Source organism: Schistocerca cancellata, chromosome 3, assembly GCF_023864275.1.
Source record: "Schistocerca cancellata isolate TAMUIC-IGC-003103 chromosome 3, iqSchCanc2.1, whole genome shotgun sequence".
In the NCBI taxonomy this organism is placed as follows: Eukaryota; Metazoa; Arthropoda; class Insecta; order Orthoptera; family Acrididae; genus Schistocerca; species Schistocerca cancellata.
This window is the reverse complement of record NC_064628.1, coordinates 65,080,107-65,105,688: the sequence shown is the minus strand read 5'-3', so window position 1 is coordinate 65,105,688 and position 25,582 is coordinate 65,080,107. Positions and strand designations below refer to the sequence as shown.

Sequence of the window (25,582 nt, the reverse complement as noted above, 5' to 3'; positions counted from 1 at the left end):
ATGCCTAAAACGTCTCGGGGATGAGTCCTTACCTGGGTTACGGAAAGCGTAAACCAATGGCTCGTGGTCGGTAAATACCACGAGATGGCGACCTTCGATATCGTCTTGGAAATATTTGATAGCAGCGTAAATAGCAAACAGTTCCCGGTCGAAGGTCGACCATTTACGTTGGGAAGCGGTCAGTTTGTGGGAGAAAAATCTGAGCGGCTGTGCAACAGAACCCACGGATTGCTGAAGTACTGCCCCCACTGCTGTATCACTTGCGTCTGTAGTAAGCGAGATGGGAGCATCAGGAATGGGGTGAGCAAGCGTAACAGCTGTCTGTAAGGCTGACTTTAGATTATCAAATGCGCGACGCATATCTGGAGTCCACGTGACCGCCTGAGACCCTGATGTGTTTTTTCCTGCAAGGGCATCCGTCAGTGGGGCTTGTATGTCGGCGGCGCGGGGAATATGTTTACGGTAGTAATTTACCGTTCCAAGGAAGCGGCGGAGGCCCTGAAAATCTTTGGGCAAAGGCACCGTACTAATGGCCTCCACCCGTTCAGTTAGGGGGCGGATGCCGTCGCCAGAAACTCTGTGGCCCAGAAAAGTGACACTGGTGCGGCGGAGTTGTGACTTAGTATTGTTCACTGCGATACCGTTTGCTTTTAATAGTTGGAACACTGTATTTAAATGTTGTTCATGTTCCTCGAGGGAGGAAGAAAAAATTAACAAGTCGTCCAGGTACGCATATGCAAAGTCCAGTTTTCCAACCAGCGAGTCGATGAACCGTTGCCACGTCTGTGCAGCATTTTTAAGGCCGAATGGCATAAACAAATACTCGAACAACCCGAACGGGGTGATGATAGCGGTCTTTTCAACGTCCTCAGGTGCCATTGGCAGTTGGTGGTACGCCTTATGACAATCGACTACACTGAAAATTTGTGCCCCATGCAGCTGGGAAGCAAAGTCTTGAATATTTGGGACGGGATAATTATCTAAAATTGTTCTGGCGTTAAGCGCCCGATAGTCACCGCAGAGGCGGAAAGTGTCATCTTTCTTGGGCACCAAATGAATGGGTGACGACCAACAACTAGAAGAAGGGCGGATAGTCTTATTATCTAAAAGTTCCTGAACAATAGCTTTAGCGTGTTTAAATTTTTCCGGATTTAAACGCCTAGCCTTTGCACGTACCGGTGGGCCTTCTGTGGTATTTATTCTGTGGACAGTACCGTTATTGATCGTGAACACCGATGGGGATGCTGGACCAGCACCCGTTGCACTGTGACTAACCTGTAATGCACACGTGTGTGTGTCCAAGGCCGGCAGTTCAGCAACAGTGGCGGTGATCCACTGGTAGTCCTTGTCGAAGAGCTCGGTGGGGTACCTGGTAGCGTCGCGGGTACTGCTTCCGTCCGGCAGTAGAAATGTCACGCGGTGTCAGCTGCAGGTGCGAGGAAGTGGTTGGGGGCGTGGCCGTGTGCGACAGCTGGGCGGTCTGCTTACGCGCGTCCGTGAGCTTGGCTTGCACGGCGGCGATGCGTAAGCGGAGGGCCCCATTGCTGTCCCGAAGTTCGTCGTTGTGTGATCTAAGAGAAAGCACTGCAACAGCAGTTTCCGCTAGCTCACACAGCAGAATGGCGCTTTCAGATGAGAGGGGTAAGATATCTGAACCGGTGGTACGGTCTCCCGAGTTAAAGGTTAGTGTACCTCGTTGTAGGTTGGGTGACAGTGCGTGGGCTAAGAGAAAATCTACCCCAAGCACGGGTTCATCCACATCCGCGATAACAAAAGTCCACTGTAAGGGCATATTAATGTCCTGCAGTTTAAGGCTTAAATTCGTTATTCCATGAGAGCGGATCAGGGAATTATTGGCGGCTCGAAGCGGGGGGCAAGGCTGAAGCTCGAATTTAATACCTGCGGACAAAGGTATCACACTAACCTCGGCCCCCGTAACGACTAGAAATGAAAGGCGAGACACTGCATCTTTCACGTACAAGCGTCCTGGCGCGTGAGGAGAAGAAGTATATAGTGATAGGCGTCTGTGCGGTGCAACGCGGCCCGTAGCGCCTGAATTGGGTCGCGTTATTAGTTTGGGAACGCGCATGGAGAACGACATTTCTTAGCCGCGTCGCCAAAGCGGGAGTGGAAATAACACCAAGCGGGGCGGCGCGTGGCGTCGCCCGTCGCGCTGGTTGCGGTCGAAGCGGCAGTGGAGGGGGACTTGTTTGTGGTTCCCTCCGATGGCGACGCTGCAGTAGTGCTGGTAGGAGAGGAGTTACTGCGGCGGTTGCCAGGCGGCGTTGGCTCCGCGCGCATGCGTGGAGCAAGTCGTGCGCACTCTGTACTGCAGGATGGGAACTGCCGCGCAGGTGTGCCAACCCCTGAGGCATGAGGGCACCCTGGGGGAGTATGCGGGGGGGGCAGAATGTTGTAAACCTGGTCTGCGATCTTCAGTTTGGCATCTAGTGGGGCCGAAGTTACATGTAGAAGGTGAAGTTGAACTTGCGGGGGAAGTTTCAGCAACCAGATGGTCCAAAGTGTAATGTCCGGCATGTGATGCGTGTCAATCATAGCGCGGAGATGACGCCAGAGTTGCGACGGGGACCTGGATCCCAGCGATTCCTGACTGATGAGGCGGATAGCTTCCTCTGTCGATGTGGATAGTCGCTCGAGGATGGTGCGTCGGGCGAACGCATATTTGTCCGTAGCGGGGGGCGAAGCCACAATGTCGCAGATCAGATCCAGTTCGTCATGGAGGTGACACAGTAAGCATAGGAACTTCGAATTGTCGTCGGCGACGCCGTGTAGCTGCAGGACGTGGTCGACCAAGGCAAACCATGTGCGTGGGTGATCCTTGCGAAGGGGTGGTAGCTTCGGCCAACGGGTGGGAAAGTCTTGACATAAATGTTTATCGGAAACTGTCTCTCCCTGTCCATAGTTCTGCAACGTAATTGTCTCGGGTGCAGTAGCGGTGCACCAGCTTCCGCCACTGTCAGTGGCACGCGGCACGGTAGGCGCGGCTGGCTCGGCCTTGGCCGAGAAATCAACAAATCGAGTGGTCGACGGAGTAACGCCGACGGGCGTAGAGTGGACCGGCGCGGTAGAATCGACCGTAGTCGACCGATGTGCGGCGAACGACGGAATACAGTTTCCGGGCCACTCCCCTACAGGTGCATTAAAATAGTTAAAATCACCTAATGTTTGTGGAACACACGCGGCAGGAACGGCGTGTGCCGTCGAAAACACTCGTAAAGCGGACGCTGGTGGTGTAGGGGGGGTTGGTGCAAAATCCGGAGTTCCGGCAGAAATATGAACTCTCCTGTCCGGCTCGATTTGTACAGTCACTGATTCGGGTGGAAAATTCACACTTGCACTTGGGAAACCTGTAAACATAGTCACTGGGGTTTGAGCACATTGTGTCGGCTGTTGAGCACTCGGAACACGTGGCTGTGGAATTGTATAAACACTGTCCTGTTGAGCACAGCTAGTCGATGTGTTCGGAAACTGCGTAGAACTATTGCGGACGCCCGGTGGATAATTGTAAAACCATGCCGAAGCGTCCGTTGGAACACTTAGTTGGCACGTGTTCGGTGTAACAGGCGGCAAGCGGTCCATTGTGTACTGCTCGACGGTATAAGATTTCGTTGTAGCACTCGCGAACAAAATTCGGGGTCACCAGTATGGATATAGCGTTGTAGGGTTGCCGAATCCAATGATGCACGCTACACCATGTGTAATAAACACTATTTTTATTTCTCGTAAGCACACATATACAGTTGTTTACATTCTGAATTCTCGGTACACGTCCGTACACTTTCACGCGCGACCACAGACTGGTTCAAAGAGCTTGCCAAAAACAAAGATATTACCCGCGACTTGGTCGATAGTCGCCACATATTTATCAATAAATTTACAACTCTGTTTTAGAAACATTTCCTAAGAAGTCAGTGAGAGAAAACCAGTTAAAATCTGGAAACAAGCCTTGGATTACTAAAGGCATCAAAATTTCTTGTTAAACAAGAAGAGAACTATATGCAGCAGCCAAAAGATCAAATGATCCCAGTAGGAATATGCACTATAAACTCTACAATAAAGTTCTGAATATGATCATACAAGCAGTAGAGGACATTTGCCTGAAGACAGAAATTGATTACCTAAGCAATAAAGTAAAAACTATTTGGAATTTTGTAAACAAGGAAAACAAGGGAAAATGCAGTTTGTAGTGAAAATATCCAAATAAAAAGTGAGGGTCATCTTGTTAGCAATCCAAAAATAATTCCAGGCACATTAAACGAATATTTTTAACAGTAACAGGAAAAATAGGTTTACAAGGCTCCATGAACCAAGCCATCAGTCTTTTAAAAGCCAGAATACCTAGCTCAGTACAACACATGATGGTAACAACAGTCACCGTTTAAGAAATTAAAAGAGTTATTAAATCACTGAGAAGTAAAAACTCTACCAGGATGATAATATTTCTAACAAATTATTAAAATACTGCTGCAGTGATGTAAAGTAAAGTCCTTTGCCATATTTTTGATGGGTCACTTAAGCATGAAATAGTTAATGAGAGGCTTAAGTATGCAGTTGTAAAACCACTGTATAAGAAGAGAGAAAAGTCGGATGCTGCTAACTATCGGCCAATATTACTACTGACAAGTTTTTCAAAAGTTTTAGAGAAACTAATGCATGCCAGGATAGTTAAGCGTCTCAGGGATCAAAATATCCTCAGCGAAAGTCAGTTGGGATTTAAGAAAGGTTTGTCAGCAGAAAATGCAATATTTGCATTTGCTGTCAGTCTTGGAATCTATCAACGAAAAACTAAAGATGGTTGGGATTTTTTGATACCTAACAAAAGCATTTGACTGTGTTAGTCACTACATTCTTTTACAAAATGCTGCATATCTCAGTATAAGTGATTCATCAGGGAAATGGCTTGACTCATACTTGTCAAATAGGAAACAGAAAGTTGTAGTTGATAGTCAAAATGGAGTCCTATTATCCTCATAATTGGGTACCATCACATCTGGAGAGCCCCAAGGCTCAGTTCTGGGCCCCCTACTTTTTATTAGCTTTATAAATGATCTGCATTTCTGTACAGAATATTGTAGATTCACCATTTTTCCTGATGACACTACACTACTTATTGATAATTCAGTAAACTTGAGGAAACAGCGAATAAGGTTTTAAGTGAAACAGTGAACTGCTTTAACATCAATGGACTTTATTTAAATTACACTAAAACAAACTATATACAGTTCCACATAACATTCAAAGATGAATAAATAGTAGTAAAAGTAGGTGAGCAGGTGAGCAGGTGATCACCAGGGTGGATACCTCAAACTACCTAGGCTTGCATATTGGCAGCAAACTGAACTGGTCAAACCACATCCTGGATCTATGCGAAAGATTGAGCTCAGCAACTTATGCATTATGCATTGTTTCTTCTTATAGAATTATTGAACCATGAAGTCAGCCTATTATGGTTATTTTCATGCCATTCTGGTACACAGAATTATATTTTGGGGTAATCAGCACTGGCTAAAAAAGTACTGTGTGTAGAAAAAAGAGCCAAAAGGATCATGTGTGGAGTCCATCCTAGACTCACATGCAGGAATCTTTTTAAGAAACTTGGAATCCTTACATCCACTGTGCAATATATATTCTCTTTGATGTGCTTCATAAGGAAAGAACAATCCATTTTTTAAACTGAATAGTGAGTATTATGAGACGAGAAGAAAACATGATATACACTATGATCAGGCAAATTTAAGTATGGTACAGAAAGGAATCCATTCATGGGCTGTAAGATTTTTAACACCCTCCCTTCAACAATTAAGTGTTTGGTAAAAGATGAGCTTTTGTTTAAAAAATTTTACGGCAGTTCCTATTACAGGGATCATTTTATACCATAGAAGAGTTCCTGAACTACAGAGTTCAGCATTTGTTGTATTGTTAAATGCAAATATGTGCCCAAATCTAAATTTGTAATCCTGACAATTGTTTATTGTAAACACATATTTAGCATTATTTATTTTCTGTGACACTTATTATTTTGTTATATTTATTTATCTCTCAAAATTGATTTTCTGTACTAGAATCTAAGTTACTGTTTACTGTACCGATAATATGAAATAATTTTTTTTTGTTTATATGTGCTACGATAGATTTCAGACAAGTTCCATATCCTGTAATACTGTCACAACATGGATCACCAGAAGAAGAAATAAATAAATGGACAGTGTCTTGAAACCTTAAGGCAGTAGATGAGTTTTATTAATTGGGCAAAAAAAAAAAAAAAAAAAAAAAAAAAAAAAAAAGGTTGATGGCCGAAGTAGAAAGGATAGAAAATGTAGAATGGCAATGGCAAGAAAAACGTGTCTGAAGAAGAGAAATTCGTTAACATAGATTATAGCTTTAAGTGTTATTAAGTCTTTTCTGAAAGTATTTGTATGGAATGTAGCCTTGTAGCTATTGAAGTGAAACATGTACAATAAACAATTTAGACAAGAAGAGAACAGGAGCTTTCAAAGTATAGTGCTACTACTAATATATGAGGAGATCACATAACTAATGAGGAGATATTGAACAGAACTGAGGAAAAAAGGAATTTGTGGTGCAACCTGACAAGAGGAAGGAACCGGATGATAGAACACGTGCTCAGACATGAAGGGATCACCAATTTAGTGTTGGAGGGAAGTGTGGGGCATAACAAATGCAAAGGAAGACCAAGAGAAGGATATAGTATGCAGATTCAGAAGGATGTAGGCTGAGGTAGTTATTTGGAAATGAAAAGGTTTGTACAGGATATTGTAGCAACAGTGACAGCAATAAGTTAACCTGTTCTACAGCTTTTCTGGAGATAATTTTACCTTTTTCCAAAGCAAAAATTGTTAAGCATTTCATTCTGTTTAGGTGAAAATTCTGTATCACATTAAGATGAAATTAGATATTTTCTGTTTTCTATTCTATAAGGTACTTTAGACTCTATTTGAACGTTTTGGTTTATTATACACTAAAGTACACAGACGTTTTTTGACCTCCAAATAATATTCCAAATTTGAACAGGCATAGGTTGGGAACCACACAGTCTAGAAGGCTGTGAATTGCCTTGTTTTGATGCCATCGTCGTTGCGGTTCAAAAGTTGGCGTTAGATGCGAACGAATGAGTTATGTGTTTAAAAGTATGAAAAGTGGTGTGGTATGAAAGCGCAAAGAAAGTTGATATTTGGCGCGGTGGCAAGTGCGTTTGCAATATATACAGTCGCTCCCAACAAACACAGCGCCGAGTGTCTACATTGTTTGCGCGTTTAGGTATTTTTGTTGTGTATAGCACTTATTGCCGTTTTATATTTGTATAAAATGGATAAGTGTAAAAGTAAGTTAAAGAACCGCAAATTTGAGGATAACATACCTCAGATCCGAATTCGCGTTCGAAGCCGTAGAAAACACGTGCGCCAACAGTGAAGGGAGTGTAAATAACAAACATTATTCCCGCTAGTAGTTGGTGCAGTTGTAGGGAATCTGAATTTTGTGGTAACCTTTCGCCACAATGGTGGTAGTCAAACCTGTATTCAGAGATTGGTGAATCCAGAGCAACTAATGAAATGTTTGAATGGGAAGACCCAGAATGTGAATGAAACCCTCAATAATGTTGTGTGATGTATGCCTAAACATGTCTTTGCTGGCCCTATGACTGAAGTTAGCAGTTTCTGGTGCTGTAATTACTTTTGATAGCAGGAACTATAAAAGACTGAAAATTCTGGAAAAGGTAGGGATGAAATTAGGGCAGAACTCCCCTTGAGGTCTGCAAGTAGTCCATGCAGAGTTTGCTGCCCAGTAAATGACGAAAGGAGCAAGAAAGATAAGAAGGTAAAGAAATAAATATCTAAAACCAATAGAACCGTTTACCCTCTCCTCTCCATAGCAAAATGTTTGTGTGCAACAACTTGATTATACTGGTAACACTGATTAATTTATAAAGTTTATATGTCAGTAGCCTACAGTGAGATCAGACACTAGGTTAACTTTCAAGTGGTACATACAACGAGCTGTATGCCCCACGGCTTCCCATTCATTACCTCAAGGCAAGAAAATCATAGATAAAAAGCAAATACAGGATTTATAATAACAATAGAAGTATCATTCCTCAACTTGATGCACTTGTTTACATTTCAAAGTTCAAGAATGTTGTGTTCCCTTACACCGTGAAGTAGTGCCCTGGTAAGTGCTGAGTTGGATAATGCCTGATGCACAAAAGTCACTCTACAATGTTTTGGAACTAAGCTTCTTAACTGTAGTTTCACATTTGAGCAGTCTGAGTACCCATGCAAACATTGCAAAAGGAAACATTCTTGTGCATATATAGTTGTCTGTCATGTAAATATTTACTTCTGCTGCTTACATATTTAGGAAGACAAAAGTATGATAGTGAATGGTAACACAGGTATTTATAGATTCTGTTTGTGAAGTCATGAGGGGTTGCAAATGCTTGCAAATATATTCCCTTAGTGCTTGACCCAGTATACACTTATTTGATGAAACACAGGTGTGAAAATTATGACAGTAGCAGCAATTGTAGAAGGTAAGATCAAATTAAACAATAAAGGGGGGGGGGGGAAGAATTCTGGAGTACCGCTTCTGTCAAATTCTGCATACCAGCGTTGGGGCTATTCAGAGAAATTGAGGGAAGATGACTTATAAACATGATGTGGATTCCCAGATAGCACAGTAAGCCGGTTTCAAACTTGTTTCCAGATGTAAAGTTCAAGTATATAAGCTTGATCAAAGCTGGAATATTCAGGCCTGTTAGTTGGATTCAAGCTTGAAACAAACATCAAAGTTGGCAGAGTTCAAGCTATATTTCAAGCTTGACTTATCAAGTTTGGCTCCAGCTGTATCTACACATGTGGAATACAGCCTGGTATTTACAGCTTGTTTTAAGGTACATAATTATTAATCTGAATTTATTGAACCTAATTAATTAAATAAATATCAGAATGGAAATGGCGTGAGGAAAAAATTATCAAGACATGTATGTTTAAATTTTTCTATTTTCGAAGAGTTTAAAATTGTTTTATTTTAAAATTTAATTATTCTGAAGCCCCTCCGGCCCCAGCACACAGACCAGAGCAGGATCAAATATCGCTGACTTCTGCCGGTATAATGATCCTGTAACAGGTAAAAGTAAATGTTAGCCAAACCTTAACATATAAAATGTAAAAAGTTGAAACTGATCAACCTAAATATAATTTATGCCCCAGATTAGCAAAATAACTTCAAACTCACTGATGTAGTAAGAATCATTAACTAGTATAAATGTCACTGAGTAAGCAGCTGCTTCTGGTGACTTCATTCCAAAGAGCTTAAAAGTAATTTGAAATAATTTTTTGCTTGAAATTTTTAAAGTAAAGATGACATTTGGGTAATTTTGCGATGACTTCATGAAGAAGCCACACATCAGTATTTCTAACAGTTTCAGGGCCATTTAATCTGAATTATAAAGAAACTACTGCTTAGAAAAATGTAGACTTTTATTCTATCCACAATTATTTTTTGGAGAGTAAACCTAAATCAAAATGAAATAAAAGATGAAATCGAAACGAATTTAAGAAATTACCAGTTCAGTGGAACTGAATTGTAAAAGAACAAAATAAAGGTGAGATTTTATAAAGGTAAAATAACTTTAAGTTTTAATTTATTGGTGCGACGTGCTAGAGAGCTAGTTTAAAATGACCTCTTTTTGCTGAACAACTTGTAATATGTATTCTTAGCTGGTAATCCATTTCACTTTCATCCAGGCTCAATTTTTCTGTGTAAAAGAATATGATATTTCTTTACGTTACGTAATAATATTTAACATTTGTAATATTAGCGTACCACTAGAGAAAAATGCACCAACATACATGTAATACACTAATATCCTCTTCAGACCCGGTGTAGCAGTAAGGCAGGAGACGGCACACACTTACCGAACTATTTTCCAGTATAAAACAAACTCCACAACAGTAACCATCATTAACGCGCGTCACAAAGGTAAAATGGCCGTAAACCTAGCAAAGTCAGTGCAAGGCTTATAAACGCTTGTGGCGCTTCCTGTGGACGTCTATGGAAGCTATGCTGCGCGCGCATCTGCTGTACAGTCTTCCAGGGAAATTACAGTTTATTTCAAGCTTGGGAAAATTATTTTAATTCAAGCTAAATTTTTACAGCTTGATGTAAACTGTGTAACAGGTTGATTTTTCAATCTTGAATTTTCAACTGAACCTAAACTCAATATCCACCTTGAAATAAGCTGTGTAACGGGTTGATTTTTCAATCTTGAATTTTCAACTGAACCTAAACTCAATATCCACCTTGAAATAAGCTTGAGTGCTAGCTGGGGTTATAGTAATATTGTTTCTTCTGGACCTGTCAATGCAAATGAATTGCTATTCCACCTACAACAGTTTCTGGGACACTGCCTGGCTAATAATGGAGCACAATGAAAGTAGTCAGATCTGTGAAATGCCTAAGAACTGAAACAAAAACAATAAATGATGCACTGCAGACATGGTCTATGGCAGCAGCACTGTGCTGATAAGATCAAGACACCAAGTTTGTTTCTTGTTTATCCCTTCCTGTTTTTGTATGGTGGGAAGATATAGAGGAGAGTCATCTCAGCCTATGAACACCAATGAAACACTTTCAATTATGCAGTGAAGCTGACACGAAAGCCGCCATGGTTGTCAGTTAAAATTTATACAATGAATTGGAAGATGTACTTTTATGGATTTTATTGTTATACAAAAGTGCAATTTTATTTTTTAAAATTTTTGTATAAAATAAGTAGGTAATGGATTAAAGTATTTCATATTTCCTTTAATTTGTATTTTGCCACATTAAAAAATATATTATTATTAAAATTACAATCCTTGTGTTTCTTGTGAGAGAGTATTCTATTATATTTATAGTTTACACCATATAGATTGACTTCATTTCTCATTTGCAGGCAATTTTTTGTGCATACGGTGTGGTCGATCATATACTGCAAAACGTAATCTCTCCAGTCACCAACGATTTGAATGTGGTGTTCTTCGCCAGTTTGTTTGCTCCTTGTGTGGAAAGAAGTTTAAGCGCAAACACCATCTCAAGGATCACGTCAAGTGTTATCACAGAGCTTATCAAGGGACAGCTGCCATAAGCTAGCCGTATGCACATCTTTCACAGCACAAATCTAATTTTGTAATAGTGAAACAACATAAAAGCTTATACTCATCTTATGTATTACGAGGGGTTGGCGTAAGATTTAATGATTAACTTTAAAGAGTAAGCTATATAATTAATTTTTGTGTGTGTTTACAAGTGCCTGTTTGCAGTATTTCATTATTGACTGCAGCAGAAGTGTTGTAGTTGTGTTAGGCCAAATCAGATGACTTCTTTAGCCATATGGATTGAATGGACACAGCTGCAACATGTATGTTACTGCTGACAGCCAAATACCACACAACACCCCACGTTAGCCATGGGCTGCACTTTTTTGTTTTTCTGCTGTAGTGATGTGCCCTGTGCTGTGGCACAGATGTGTTCATGATGTGTACCAGGACTTCAGGTGTGAACCTGCAAGCAAATAAAAGTTAATTGCATTACTTTATTTAAGTGATCTTTAAAACTTTGTTACTACTACTTGTACAGATTTGTTACATTACTACTTCCATGCTGTGTTGACATTTTATGAAGATTTCCCCCTTGTCCAGATAAATATGTGGTTGTAGAACAGATAAAGCAACAGGTGCCACGTGTTGTAAAGTCTACTTAGTAATAAATACAACTTGCTTCATGAAAAAAATTAATAATTAAGTCTCCTTTCTTTTCCTTTAGACTGACAAAAATTAACTGATAAAAACTAAAGTGCTGTATCAGACTGTGCCTCTGTGCCATGGACTGCACTTTTTCATTTTTCTGCTGTAGTGATGTGCTACTGTGCTGTGGCATGTAACATTGGTGGCTGCTGATGCACAGCAGCCAGGCTTGTTCGTTGTGACCAGCAAAATTTTTTCCTGGGGAGTTATGCTCTGTAACAGGATTCAGTCACTGTATTGAAACAAAAGACAAGCTTCTTTATGGAATTAGCAATGAACAGTACATACAGGCTGCCAAAGTAGGATCATTTAAAAATCTTACACCAAGATGGAATCTACATGTATATTTTTTCTTTGATTAGAAATGCAGTTTGTTGTAAAACTATTGATCGGACAGTATGTGACAATGAAGTGCTTCATTTCTTTTTTGTCTTTGCTCTATATGCAGATAATTAAAAATGTTTCAAATGGTGTGATAGTGTGCGCTAATGTATTTACTTATTTGAAAATGTCTCCTGATTACAGTTTTCATTTGCAGGCAAGTTTTTATGCATTCGCTGCAGCCGATCATATACTGCAAAGCGTAATCTCTCCAGTCACCAACGATTTGAGTGTGGAGTTGTTCCCCAATTTATTTGCATGGTATGTGAAAGGGGGTTTAAACGCAAACACCATCTCATTTATCATGTCAAGATATGCCGCAAAGCTCAACAAGGTAAGAATCCAGAAGGTAGATAATTACTCATGGAAGGCATAATTATTTATTTATGTGCATTCATTTGTACTGTCCTCTTATTGCACCTCTTTATTTCTACTACTTGTACTGATTTGTTACATTACTTTTATGCTGTGTTGACATTCTATGAGGATTTGCTCCTTGTCTAGATAAATATGTGGTTGTAGAACTGATAGAGCAACAGGTGCTATTTGTTGTACGGTCAACTTAGTAATAAATAAAACTTGCGTCCTGAAAAAAATTAAGAACTTAAGACTTCTTTGTTTTCCTTTAGACAGACAAAAATTAACTGATACAAAGTAAAGTTCTGTATCAGACTGTGCCTCTGGGCTCCATCTTCTAACATTGGTGGCTGCTGATGCACAGGTCCCAGGCTAGTTCGTGGTAACAAGCAAAGTTTTTCCTGGGGAGTTATGCTCTGTAACAGGAGTCAGCCAACATACTGCAAAACCAAAAGACAAGCTGTTTTATCGAATGAGCAATGAAATGTACATACAGGCTGCCAAAGTAGGATCACATAAAAATCTTACGCGAAGATGGAAACTACATGTATATTTTTCCTTTGATTAGAAATGCAGTTTGTTGTAAAACTATTGAATGAACAGTATGTGGCAATGGAGTGCTTCATTTCTTTTTTGTCTGTGGCTCTAAATGCACATAATTAAAAAGGTTTCATTCTGACCAATAAGTTATGATAGTGTGCGCTAATATATTTACGTAATTGAAAATGTATCCTGATTACAGTTTTCATTTGCAGGCAAGTTTTTATGCATTCGCTGTGGCCGATCATATACTTCAAAGCATAGTCTCTCCAGTCACCAACGATTTGAGTGTGGAGTTGTTCGCCAATTTATTTGCATGGTATGTGAAAGGAGGTTTAAATGCAAAGCGCATCTCTCTCATCATGTCAAGAGGTGCCACAAAGCTCAACAAGGTAAGAATCCAGATGGTATATAATTACTCATGGAAGGCATAATTATTGATTTATGTGCTTTCATGTGTATTGGCTTGTTAATTCACCTCAAATTAAATTGTTTGAATGAGCAACAAATTAGAAATGTCAGTTTAAGCAAATGCTTGAATACTGTAATAGAATAGCAGATGCTATTTATTTCAAATTAGGAAGTGGTTTATGGTGATCTCTCTTCTTCTTTCATTATCTTATTATTCCTGTTTACTGTCCATACTGGGATCTGATACTCCTGGTGACGTTTCTCCTTTATGTATTTATTCTGTGTATTAACAAACTTATAGTATTCCTAGACTAGCTTCTTACGGACAGTTTACATACAGGCAAAGACTGAGAAGATCAAACACATATACAGGATTGGCAACTAAAGTAATAAGGCTAATGGCATTGTGTACATCTGACGTCATGGTCATGCTTTTGTCTGCGGCAGTGACACCATAATGGCTTCCTTGAAATAAGCTTCCAACTTGTTCATGAGCTTCAAATAAGTGTTCACAACTTTTTCAAGAATTTGCTCTTTACAATGCATTCAGAATATGAGGGTTAGTCATTTCAAACAATTGTTGCCTTCAGGGTTTCATAGTGTGATATACCAAGAGAAATTTTTGTTTGCTTTCCTAACATCTTAAATTGTACATAGCTGTGAAATTATTTACTGTAGGAAATGTTGAGAATGCTAGTAATGATATGTAAATCTAAAACTTTACTTTCTAGTTGTGATGGAAATACAATGTTTTTGTTAGTTTCTAAAAACAATCATTGTACTCGGGTAATGAATCTATTATTTGTATAGATATACTGACACACATAATGTTGTGCAAGCTGCCATTAAAGATAACAGATGTGTTTTACACTCTTACTGTTGCATAAAGAAAGTAACATTTTGTGTGAACTTTAGAAAATTAGCATTCTAAAGTCATTCTGCACGAATCATTGTCTTGTTTATGTGTTTCTTTGGCAATAATAAACTCTTTGAAATTTTCAAGTAGTGAGCATGTTGAGACACATATGTGCCTATCAGGAATTTCTGAAGAAGTAATAAGGTGTTTTTTGGATAATACTACAAACTGAGAATCTTGTTCAAATTAAGGCAGTTGCAGTATGGCATATTTATATTTCTGACAGTAAATTGAAGCTAAGAGCTGACAGAGAATAACTAATTTTTCAGTACTCCTAAATTTTTAATTCCCATTATCAGTCTGTACTCAGTTTGACACTTTGTTGCTTTGAAAACATTTCTCTAAAGTAACGGAACTTAACATTACTGCAAAATTCAGGGTTTATATTATTTGATTAACATGTACAAAGTAATAGTTCATTTGTTGCAGGGTCTAATTAAGTAAAAATAGATGTGATTATTAAGATGTTCAGTAAAATGAATTGATCTGACTGTTTCAATCAAAGACCTCATTTATATCTTTCTGATTGCTTGAGTATTTGATAAGTTCAGCTTGTTATGTTTTTACAGGAAGGTCAAGTGTATCAGGACTGCAGACATGTATCAGCAACAAATAATTAGTTATTTGCATAACTTTATTTATTTATTTGAATTAATCGTTTAAATCTTATGATCACTCCTTGTACAGATTTGCAAGTATTTTTACCTTACTTTTATGCTGTATTGATAGCTTATGAACCATTTGCTTCTTTTTTTAGGTACACGCATTCATATGCAGTCAGATAACTCTTAGAGAAATAGGCACCATTTGTTGTATTATCAGTTAATTCAGAAATAAAACTTACGCAATGAAAAAATTTAAGAGTTTTTTGTTTTTCTGTAGACAGATGCAACATAACTGATACTCAAGAAATTGGTGTATCAGACTGTCTTTGTGCTTCAACATGTAGCTTTGCTGGTTTCTGATGCGCTGGCTCCAGGCTTTGTTCCCAGTGACCACCTTCATTTTTTCCTGGGGCATTATGCTCTGTAACGGGATCCAATCAACCTACTGAAACCAAAAGAGAAGCTGCTTTATCAAATAATAAGTGAAATGTGCATTATACTGCAAAAGTGGGATCACATGAAAGACTTACACCAAGATGAAAAACCACATGTTTATGTGCATACCGCAGCTGTACGTATGGATAGCATTCAACACCTTGTGTAGGGGTAGGAGGTTCGCATTAGTTTGAAATATTCACAAGTAATTTAATAATGATTTACCCTATTATAAAAATATATGTTTAAGACTTGCACTCATTTCAAATGAAGTATTTGCAGAACTTCAGCCAGTGTATGGAGACTACATTTAGCAAAGGCCTCAGATTCTTCAGGGATTAAAAAAAAAAAAAAAATTGGAATACTGAGATCATATTAATGTGAATGTTCCAATCAATGAACATCAGCATTGAAAACTTTCAAGGAAATTAGTATTCTCATGTGCTCTGAGTCTTGCTTAACAGTCTTAATGCATAGTAATTAAGAATTTTGACACAATTAAGCACATAAGATCTGTGGATGAGGAAAGTCTGCATGAAAATGATTCACTTTGTCTTTTGATGCACACCATTACTTGTGACAAAACTTGTTTTTTGGAATGATTCAGAAAACAAATTCTGAATTCATGAATAGATCCCTTTACATCAACAATGAACCAGCTTAAAATCAAATGCATGCTGATTTGGCTTTTTGGAGACATTGTCAATACGAAACTTGTACCTGAAACTTGTACCTGAAGACATTTAATTAGCATAATTAATAAGAAATGTTAGGCAGCCTTTGAAAAAGGGTTGGTTATTTATGCTCTGGAATATCTTAAAACTTTATTGAATACACTGAAACACACAATAAATTATACAAAGTTCACGAGTTTGTGATATGTGAATTTTTGAAGACTTTAAATGAAAACAATTACAGTTAACATAACTTGAATTGCAGTGGCACAAACCATTTGCAGGCGAGCCTTAAATCTATCACTTTGCTTGAATCTATCACTTTGCTGAAATCTATCACTTGGCTGAAATATTATCACAGTCTTTTAAAGTATAACTTGTTCATATGTGACAAGCTGGCTGGAGATGCTGTGCTGCCTGCTGCTCACAGTGATCCCACTGGGTAAGGGTCTAGTGAGGAATATGAATAGTATGGTATCATCCCTTGAGACAACATACAGGATTTTTGGCAAATAAAAACATCCCTGTTGCTTCTCAGTCCACTTATTTCCCAGATCTTAGTGAATCCAAGTCCTTTGTTTTTATGGTGGTAGAAGCACAATGAAAGAACAGCACACCTGAACAACAGAAATCATTATAGCATCCTTAATTGACCAGATGGAGGCTTTTGTAGTCACCATGTACTAGCATTATTTTGAAGAGTAGAGTCAAAGGTATGGGCTCTGTGTGGTTTCTCAAGGCACATACTTCCAAGATTTACTTAATTTGTTATGTAAGAAGCTTGTAAAACATCAAACTCAAAAACTGTACTGTACATTACTGAATAACAGATAATAACCATAGAAAAAATTATTTGAAATGTATAATTAAATATAAATAAAAATATGCTTTAAGAATAAGGTGTGCAAGGCAGTGCAAAATCAAAAACATTGAATTTGAGGACTTTGTGTAAGCATAGCATTAATTTAACAATGGAAAATCCAGGATAGAATAACAATAATAAGGAAACAATAGATTGCTACTCACCAGACAGAAGAGTCCCAGACAGGCATAATGAAATAGAATGCTAAAAACAAACCCAGATGCAAGACTGTCCCATACGTCTTCCCACTACCACCTACTCCAGTCAGTCACAGGCATCTTCTACCCGATTGAAGGCAGAGCTGTTTAGGAAAGCAACCACATGGTTTACAATCTACATGGGCATAACGAGTAATAAGCTGTTTGCCTGCACGAATGGCCATCACCTGACTTTGGCCGAGACACAGCTGGGCTACCCAATTGCTGAGCATGCTGCCTAGCATGATGTGCATTACTTTTAAGACTGCTTAACAACCTGTTTGTCATCTAGATTCTCCCCGTCAACACCAGTTTTTCTGCACTATGCAGCTATAATACTCTTTGCAACGTATCCTTTGTTCCCATAACCCTCTGGCCTTGGACTTTGCTAGGCTCTGCCCTCCACCCACCTGTCCCCTTCACAGTTCGCACTTCGGTACTACACATACCTTCCAGTGCACCTGCCTCGTCCTTTTCCCATCCATACTTTACTCCTCTCCCCTTTCCTCCTCCCTCCTCTTCCCATCCTCCCTCTCCCTCCTCAATACAGCCTTCCAGTGCTGGATTCATGATATCCCTGCAAGCTCCCACAGGCACCATTGGCATCTTCTCCTACTATCCTCCGCTCTCTCCACCGAATAAGTCAGATGCAGTTACAGTGGGACCTTAGTGTTCGGAGATGACAGGGGTAAAGTGTGTTTGTGTTGTGCTCTTGTGAATCTCTCCGAGTTTTCTTCTTATGGTAATAGATTTGCTGAAAAAATTGAATATTTCTTGGATTATTTTTCATTGTGCCCGTCTTCGACTCAACATCTCTTCTATATTTATTTATTTGTTTTGATCTGTCTCTGTGCATTTTTATGTGATCGATGTCATCATAGGGAGTTAACATATATTGCACAGATACATTTTGTTGACAGTTACAGTGCAAATACTAGTAATAATACAAGCCACATAAAATATACACCCGAGAACAGTTTCTTAATTTTAAAGTACATAGAAAATAATATGCAGAAGTATTAAATAAACTATTGACATAGTAAGGTAAGTACAGAGTAGTTTACATTAGAAATAATTTAGTACCTCAAATCTTCCTTAGAACAGTTTTGAATTTCTGAAATATTGTAGAAAGCCTTATCTTTCAACCATTTTCCAGTTTTTGTTTTAAAGTCATTGACTGAGACAAGATGTGCTTGTAAATGTAAAATGTTAAATAATTTTATGCCCAAGTATTCATAACTAGACTGAGTTTTCTTTAATCTAGCTGTGGGCATATGTATCTGTTTCATTTGCCTAGTTTTATGTTTGTGTACACCTTCCCTCGATATGTAGTTATCTAAGTTTTCTTTAATCAGTAACAGTATATAAAAAACGATAGGTGTGTCAGTACCTTTAAGTCTTTAAAAAGTCATCTGCTGGAGGTTTTAGAGTTTGTAACTCCAGCAATAGTCCTGAAAGCCTATTCTTGCCAGATGAAAATTCTTTGGCCCCTTCAGAATAACCCCGTTAAAGGATACCATGTTGCAGGTGGCAGTGAAAGAAGTCATAGTAGGAGTTGAGTAATAGAGGTGGTGTTGCACATGTTTGTAGTTTAGTCACTAAAAAGGTTACATGGAGAGTTTTCTGCATACAAGGACTGTGTGTTTGTCCCAGGTTAATTTGGAATCAAGGCACATACCAAGCAGCTTAAAAGTTGAGCATTCGGTTTCATTGCATGATAAACTGAAAGTGATGCTCACTGTCTTTTCACAGTTGATGGATAGCTCATTCGCTTTGAACCATGTAGTAGACAGTTTTCATTGTTTTTCAGTTTGTCGGTTTATGTCCTTCCCTGAGCTAATGAATGTTATCATCCGCATAAAATACAGATTTACAGAGCATGTTGCTAGGAAGGTAATTCACACATATTAAAACAATAAAGGGCCAAGCACAGAACCCTGAGGAATGCCTAGAGTTACCTAAGTATTGATATTTTTGGCTGTTGTAAACTAAAATTTTTTTCCCGTCACTGAGAAAGGAGCTTATGAGGGAGAGTTCTAAGTTTCTGACTCCATAACACTGGAAGTTTTTCCAGTAGTATTGTATGGTTCACAGAATCAGATGCCGTGCTTTGTTGTAATAGAATACCTTCAGTAGGTAACTTTGATTCAAATGAGATTTGTATAGAAGAAAGGATGTCTTGAACTGCTTTCACTGTTGATAATTTGGACCTAAAACCATATTGAGATTCAGCCAGAATATTTTCAGATAAATGCCTGCAAATATCCTGTTGTACACAGTATTATATTTTTGATACTCCGTAGTGCTAATTTGTCATTTTAGTTCACATGTCGTAACAACATTTGTAAAAAAAGTCTCAGTTTTGCTGATTCTGTTGGGATGGATTGCCTCCAGGGATGTGGTCTGAGTAAAGTTATACATCAACAGAAGAGAAGCAAATGTTAGTTAATTGTTAATGCAGTGCACATATAAAGTTTCTATCTGCCTTGTGCTTTCTGTTTGTGACAGTTAAATGTAACCTAATAAATTTTAAATTTGAAGCTGTCTTGTCTTTTTGTGCGGGGAGGGGGGGGCTTCATTTTTATTAACAAGACACTGTTTGTCTTCTATTTACTTGATAGCAATAGTAATTTTTTTTTAAGAAAAAAGGTAATTAAGTACATCTGTAACAATATTGGTCTGTGTACAATAGATTACAATTTGTCATGCAAATTTACACTGGTACTGGCAAAGTAACAAACAGAGTTTCCAACCCTGTATTCAGACAATAAGTCCACTTATAATAACATCATGTAAATCAGAATAAGTCATCAGAAATCCATCACAATAAGAGGCACACCTAAATACAAACCATTGTACTTTCTTGTTTGTCCAAGCAGAGAATCTGTAAACAGAAAAAAAAAATAGTAATTGCTTGTCATTGAAAAGAGAAGTGTCTTGAGTAGCAGAGAATGGGTAAAAAACTGCTTAGCTGTTGAACAAAACCTTTCAGAGATCTACCATAATATCAATAAACACTAGTGCCGTAAAGGCACAGGTAACAACCTCTACTGGGGTGAGTGGTGGGGAAATGGAAGGGGCATGGAGTTGGGAGAGAGAGGGTGGGACAGTCACATAAAATCATTATTATCAAAAGTGAATGGATGACTTTAATTTGTTATGAGGTTTCCGGGAAATTGCAATGCACCTGTAATGAAATGACATACAAAACCATAGTGTGATCAGTTCATTGTATTGTTCCAGTTTAGGAGTCCTTATGAAACAGACATTTAAAAAATTCAGGAGGATCCCAACAGTTCAGTTTAGTCCAAATGAAAGTGGAGCAAAAATGCTCAGGAAACTTAAATGGAAATCCTTGGAAAAAATGAAATATTTCTTGGGAAACACTGTGTGTAAACTTTGAGGGCTTCTATATGAAGAAGACTGTAGGATCATTATACTGCTACCGTAGTGTTTCACACGTAGGGATCGTGAAAATTACATAAGAGAGAATAGGGCACTTGCGGAGGATAAGAGTCGGCCATCCCCTTGTTCCATATGAGAATGGAACAGGAAATGAAATCAATAATGATGGTTTTATGTACACTCTTTCACGCAGTGTACAATGGCTTGTGGAGTGTGTATGTGGATGTAGATATAGATGTAGACAGCAGGAGGTTAAGGAAGATCATGCAGAGAGAGATTAAGGGATTGTTCGGAGAAATGTAGAGAGACATAGGTACTATGCAATGGGATGATGGAAGATACAGAGTAAGAGAAAGGGAGAAATTGGAAAAGGTTCTAATGAGGGATATATGATAGCATAAAAAAGTAACAAGAGGAACGAGTGGCAGGTGTGAGAGATGCAAGGTGAAATTGAGTGTGAACAGAAGGGAACCCAGTGAGGACTCCATATCCTTATTCCCCCCACATCTGTAACAACTTTTCCATTCATTCCATCTGATTCTTCTTATCGCAAAGAGCCAACCTATGGGATGTTGACCTTCACCCCACTAATAGGTACTTAAAAACCTCTGTTCACATCAAATGCAGTGGTCACCAGCGATACCACCACTTTGACAAGTGCCACCTATCCACAGCATTCCACAGAATGTGGCCAGCTGTGGACTCCACATTTTCAAGGACAAGCTCGCTCTGTCCCAGAATACTGAAAGCATCCAAAAACCAAAATTAATCTCCCAGCTGTATAGAAAATCAGATCTCCCATGCCCTATCTCCAAACACATCTATACTCTATGAGAATATGAAGATGGTACCTGTTCTTTCGGACATGTCCAAAAGAACAAATGCTATCGGTGACTGTGCAGCTCTCTGGAATTAAATGGTAATTAAATCAAGACTCTAAGCTGCTGACAGTCATTGATATACATTAACGGGGACAGTTGAAAATGTGTGCCCCGACCGGGGCTCGAACTCAGGATCTCCTGCTTACATGGCAGACGCTCTGTTCGTCTGAGCCACCGAGGGCACAGAGGATAGTGTGTCTGCAGAGATTTATCCCTTGCATGCTCCCCGTGAGACCCACATTCCCAACTTAATGTCCACACACTACATTCGTAGTGCCCCTGCTCATTACACTCATTACTCGTGGCAGACAGTCTTACCGAGTCCCGTAAGAGTTTGGGCAATGTGTGTGCATTCACACAGAAGGTCAGTGGCCGGTTAGTCTTTACTATATGAAGATGGTGTCTGTTCTTTCGGACATTTCTGAAAGAACAGATACCATCAGCGACTGTGCAGCTCTCTAGAATGAAATGATGATTAAATCAAGACCCTAAGCTGCTGACAGGCATTGATGTACATCAACGGGGACAGACGAAAATGTGTTCCCTGACCGTGGCTTGAACCCGGGATCTCCTGCTTACATGGCAGACACATTGCCCAAACTCCTACGGGACTCAGTAAGATTGTCTGCCGCGAGTAATGAGTGTAATGGGCAGGGGCACTACGAGCGTAGTGTGTGGACATTAAGTTGGTAATGTGGGTCTCACGGGGAATGTGCAAGGGATAAATCCCTGCAGTCGCACTATTCTCTGTGCCCTCGGTGGCTCAGGCGGATAGTGTGTCTGCCATGTAAGCAGGGGATCATGGGTTCAAGTCCCGGTAGGGGCACACATTTTCAACTGTCCCTGTTGATGTATATCAATGCCTGTTGGCAGCTTAGGACTTTGATTTAATTATCATTTCACATCTATACTTGTCCTATATAATCTGGCCAACCATGTAGGCGTGCCTCCTTCATCAGTCAGTATAACCAAGGGCTGGAACAACTAATTCACATATGGCACCAGAGATGATGAGAAATATCTGCCCCAGAAGAATACTTTTCAACAACTATCAGTATATTTGAACTTCCACAAAGAACAAAATTTACACTTCTCGCATAAACTGACTTCATGTAAGTCACCCGTGTCATCTCACATTAGAAACAATTAAGTTACATTTACAACAGAGTTGGCTTGATAACCACAACTCTATTATACGGGAATCATATGCATGTCTCGCCTCTAGCAAGTTCAAGTTAAGTGTTTATTCACAATTCCGAATCTCAGTTGTTCTTTTCTCACTATCAATAGTCACAATTACAAGCATCACAGAATAACACAGAAGTTCCTTGGTTCTTCTGTGTGCTTTTTCCATGACTTCCATGGATCGCCCGAAAAGTACTTGTCGGTGCCGTTCAACTGCTGCGTCGACCTTTTGCTCACACCTGCACACACAGAAACGTGACGCACAGTAGATAGGGTTCCTTTTTCTCATTCACATCTAAAGGATCATGCGTTCGCAACAGTGGAAGGCCGAGTGGTTCTAGAATTTACGCACAAATTCTCGAAACGCTTCACTTCATCATTCTATCTTAGGTAAACCCTAAAGGAACATTTGCTCATAGATATTCAACAGTAGTTTACTGTTGAATACCTATGAGCAGTAAAAAACTAACCACAAAGTTCACAGTTCTTAAAGAATAGAAAGGTACATATGGAGAACACACTGTCACTGCTTTTACACATAGTGTAATTGTGTAACACTTATTTCACAGTTAAGTTGATGCATTGTTGTTGTTCTAACCAACACAGGTTTTTCGTCTGAAACTCGGCCATGGAGTGACTGTCTTGTGACCAAAAATCGAGACCTTATATATCATCACAATAATAGGTGCTGAAATTACACATAGTTCGAAGTTTAATTTACAGAAATTACAATTAAAACTTAACTCATTAAATCAACTGACTACAGTAGAGTCCTCTTAATCCGAAATAATTGGGACCGGACCTTGTTTCCGATTACTGATTTGTTCGGATTAGCCGGAATTACAGTGACGAGTTTCTAGAATGAAATATACCAAGCAGATAAGTAGGTAAACCATGGTAACAAGTGTGGGAACAATGGCTCACTCTCACTCCCTTCCCTTGTTGTGCATTGTTGAAACCTTTGTAGTGTCTGAGGTCAGTGCACTGCTAGTTGGCTCGCAAAGTGCTTGGGTATATTAGTTATCGATAGCTGGCACACATAACAGTTGTATTGTACTCGTTCAGGTGTAGTGGTGTACATATTTTCGTCATGAGTAAACGGAAAACATACAACGTTAACTCTCGAAGAAAAACTGAATGCTTTGAAGTGGATAGGCAATGGTGAGAATGTATCTAAACTGGCAGCAGAACTGGGTCTTGGTAAAGCAACCATTTGTGATTTGAAGAAGAACCGAATGAAGCTCAAACAGTCCTGTGCCACGTATTCGGGAAAAACACTCGAAATTCGGTAGACTTTGAAACAGTACCAGTATGATAAAGTGGATGAAGCTCTTTTCCTTTGGTTTATGTATGAAAGAAAAAGGGGAACTCCTTTGAGTGGAGCACTGGTTCAGGAGAAGGCTATTTACCTGAACCAGTTAATGACTGGTGATGAGTCTTTTAGTGCAAGTATGTATTGGTTGGACAGATTCAAAAAATGTCATGGAATCAGTCAGCTAACAATTACTGGAGAGAAGCTTTCTTCTGATTGTGACGCAGTGAAGGAATACTTGGATGAGATTGAAAAAATGATAAGAAAGGGAAAGTATTATCCCCAACAAATTTATAACACTGACGAAGCTGGCCTTAATTTTAGGGCACTGCCAATAAAAAGCCTGGCATCAAAAGCAGAAGACCATGCTCCTGGTTTTAAAATGTGCAAAGATCATGTGATGCTGCTGGTAATCACAAGCTGCTTTTAATGATGACTGGCAAATCTGCTAGGCCCAGAGCTTTTGAAAACTGCAACATGAAGTCCCTGCCCATATATTATCACAACCAGAAAAAAGCATGGATGGATGGTAAGCTGTTCAAAGAATGGTTTCACGGCCAGTTTGTTCTCTCAGTTTGATGGTTTTCTGAGGAAAATCATTTGTCTCTTGTGCAATCCATTTGATTGATAAGAAGCCATCTCACCCCAGCACTGAGAAATTATGTCATGGAGAAATTGGGATGAAGTATTTGACGCTGAATGTTACACCCCCTGGAGTTCGCTTTCGTCGCCTCCTTCAACACCTTAATTTTTCACTCCCTGCAACCTTTCGAGTGGGCGAGAGCCACACGCCACCTTGGCTCCAGGCTCAGGTTCGCGTTCACCTTGACCTCAGCTCGCTCCCAAAGGAGGTTACCCCCGGTTCGGTCTACCACTCCCGTTTTGTCGAACTTCGGACGAAGTTCATTAATATGACCTTCATTTATACAGATGGCTCTAAGACCAATGACGGGGTCGGGTGTTCTTTTATTGTAGGGGCACAAAGTTTCAAATACCGGCTCCATGGCCATTGTTCGGTCTTCACAGCTGAGCTCTTTGCCCTCTACATCTACATTCTTTACATCTGCCGCCACCGACATCCTGTTTATGTCATCTGCTCCGATTCCCTGAGCGCCATCCAGAGCCTCAGTGATCCGTATCCGGTTCACCCTTTCGTGCACCGGATCCAACGCTCTCTTCAGCAGCTGGTGGGCGTCGGTTCTCCGGTTAGCTTTATGTGGGTTCCTGGCCATGTCGGTATCCCTGGGAACGAAGCTGCAGATGCAACGGCCAAGGCTGCGGTCCTCCAGCCTCGGACAGCTTCTTGTTGTGTCCCTTCGTCAGATTGTAGCAGGGTCATTTGTCGGTGCATTTTATCGCTGTGGCATGCCGATTGGGCTGCACTTACAGACAACAAGCTTCGGGCCTTGAAACCTCTTCCCGTGGCTTGGACGTCCTCCTCCCGCCCTTCTCGGTGGGAGGAGGTCGTTTTGGCCCGGTTACGAATTGGACACTGCCGGTTCAGCCATCGCCATCTGCTGACGGCTGCGCCGGCACATTTCTGCCCATGTGGGCAATTGCTGACGGTCCGACACATTTTAACGTCCTGCCCGGATT

At 39.8% G+C, this 25,582-nt stretch overlaps 1 protein-coding gene across 1 annotated transcript in view; it reads left to right on the top strand.

Moving 5' to 3' along the window:
• The first annotated feature begins 7,734 nt into the window (after positions 1-7,734).
• LOC126176984 (uncharacterized) overlaps positions 7,735-25,582 on the top strand; it is a 64,972-nt gene continuing 47,124 nt past the window's right edge. Inside the window, exons 1-3 of the mRNA XM_049924197.1 lie at positions 7,735-7,857; positions 12,364-12,540; positions 13,319-13,495. Of these exons, the coding sequence (XP_049780154.1) occupies positions 12,511-12,540; positions 13,319-13,495 (207 nt within the window). The 5' untranslated portion in view covers positions 7,735-7,857; positions 12,364-12,510. The remainder of the gene's footprint in view (positions 7,858-12,363; positions 12,541-13,318; positions 13,496-25,582) is intronic.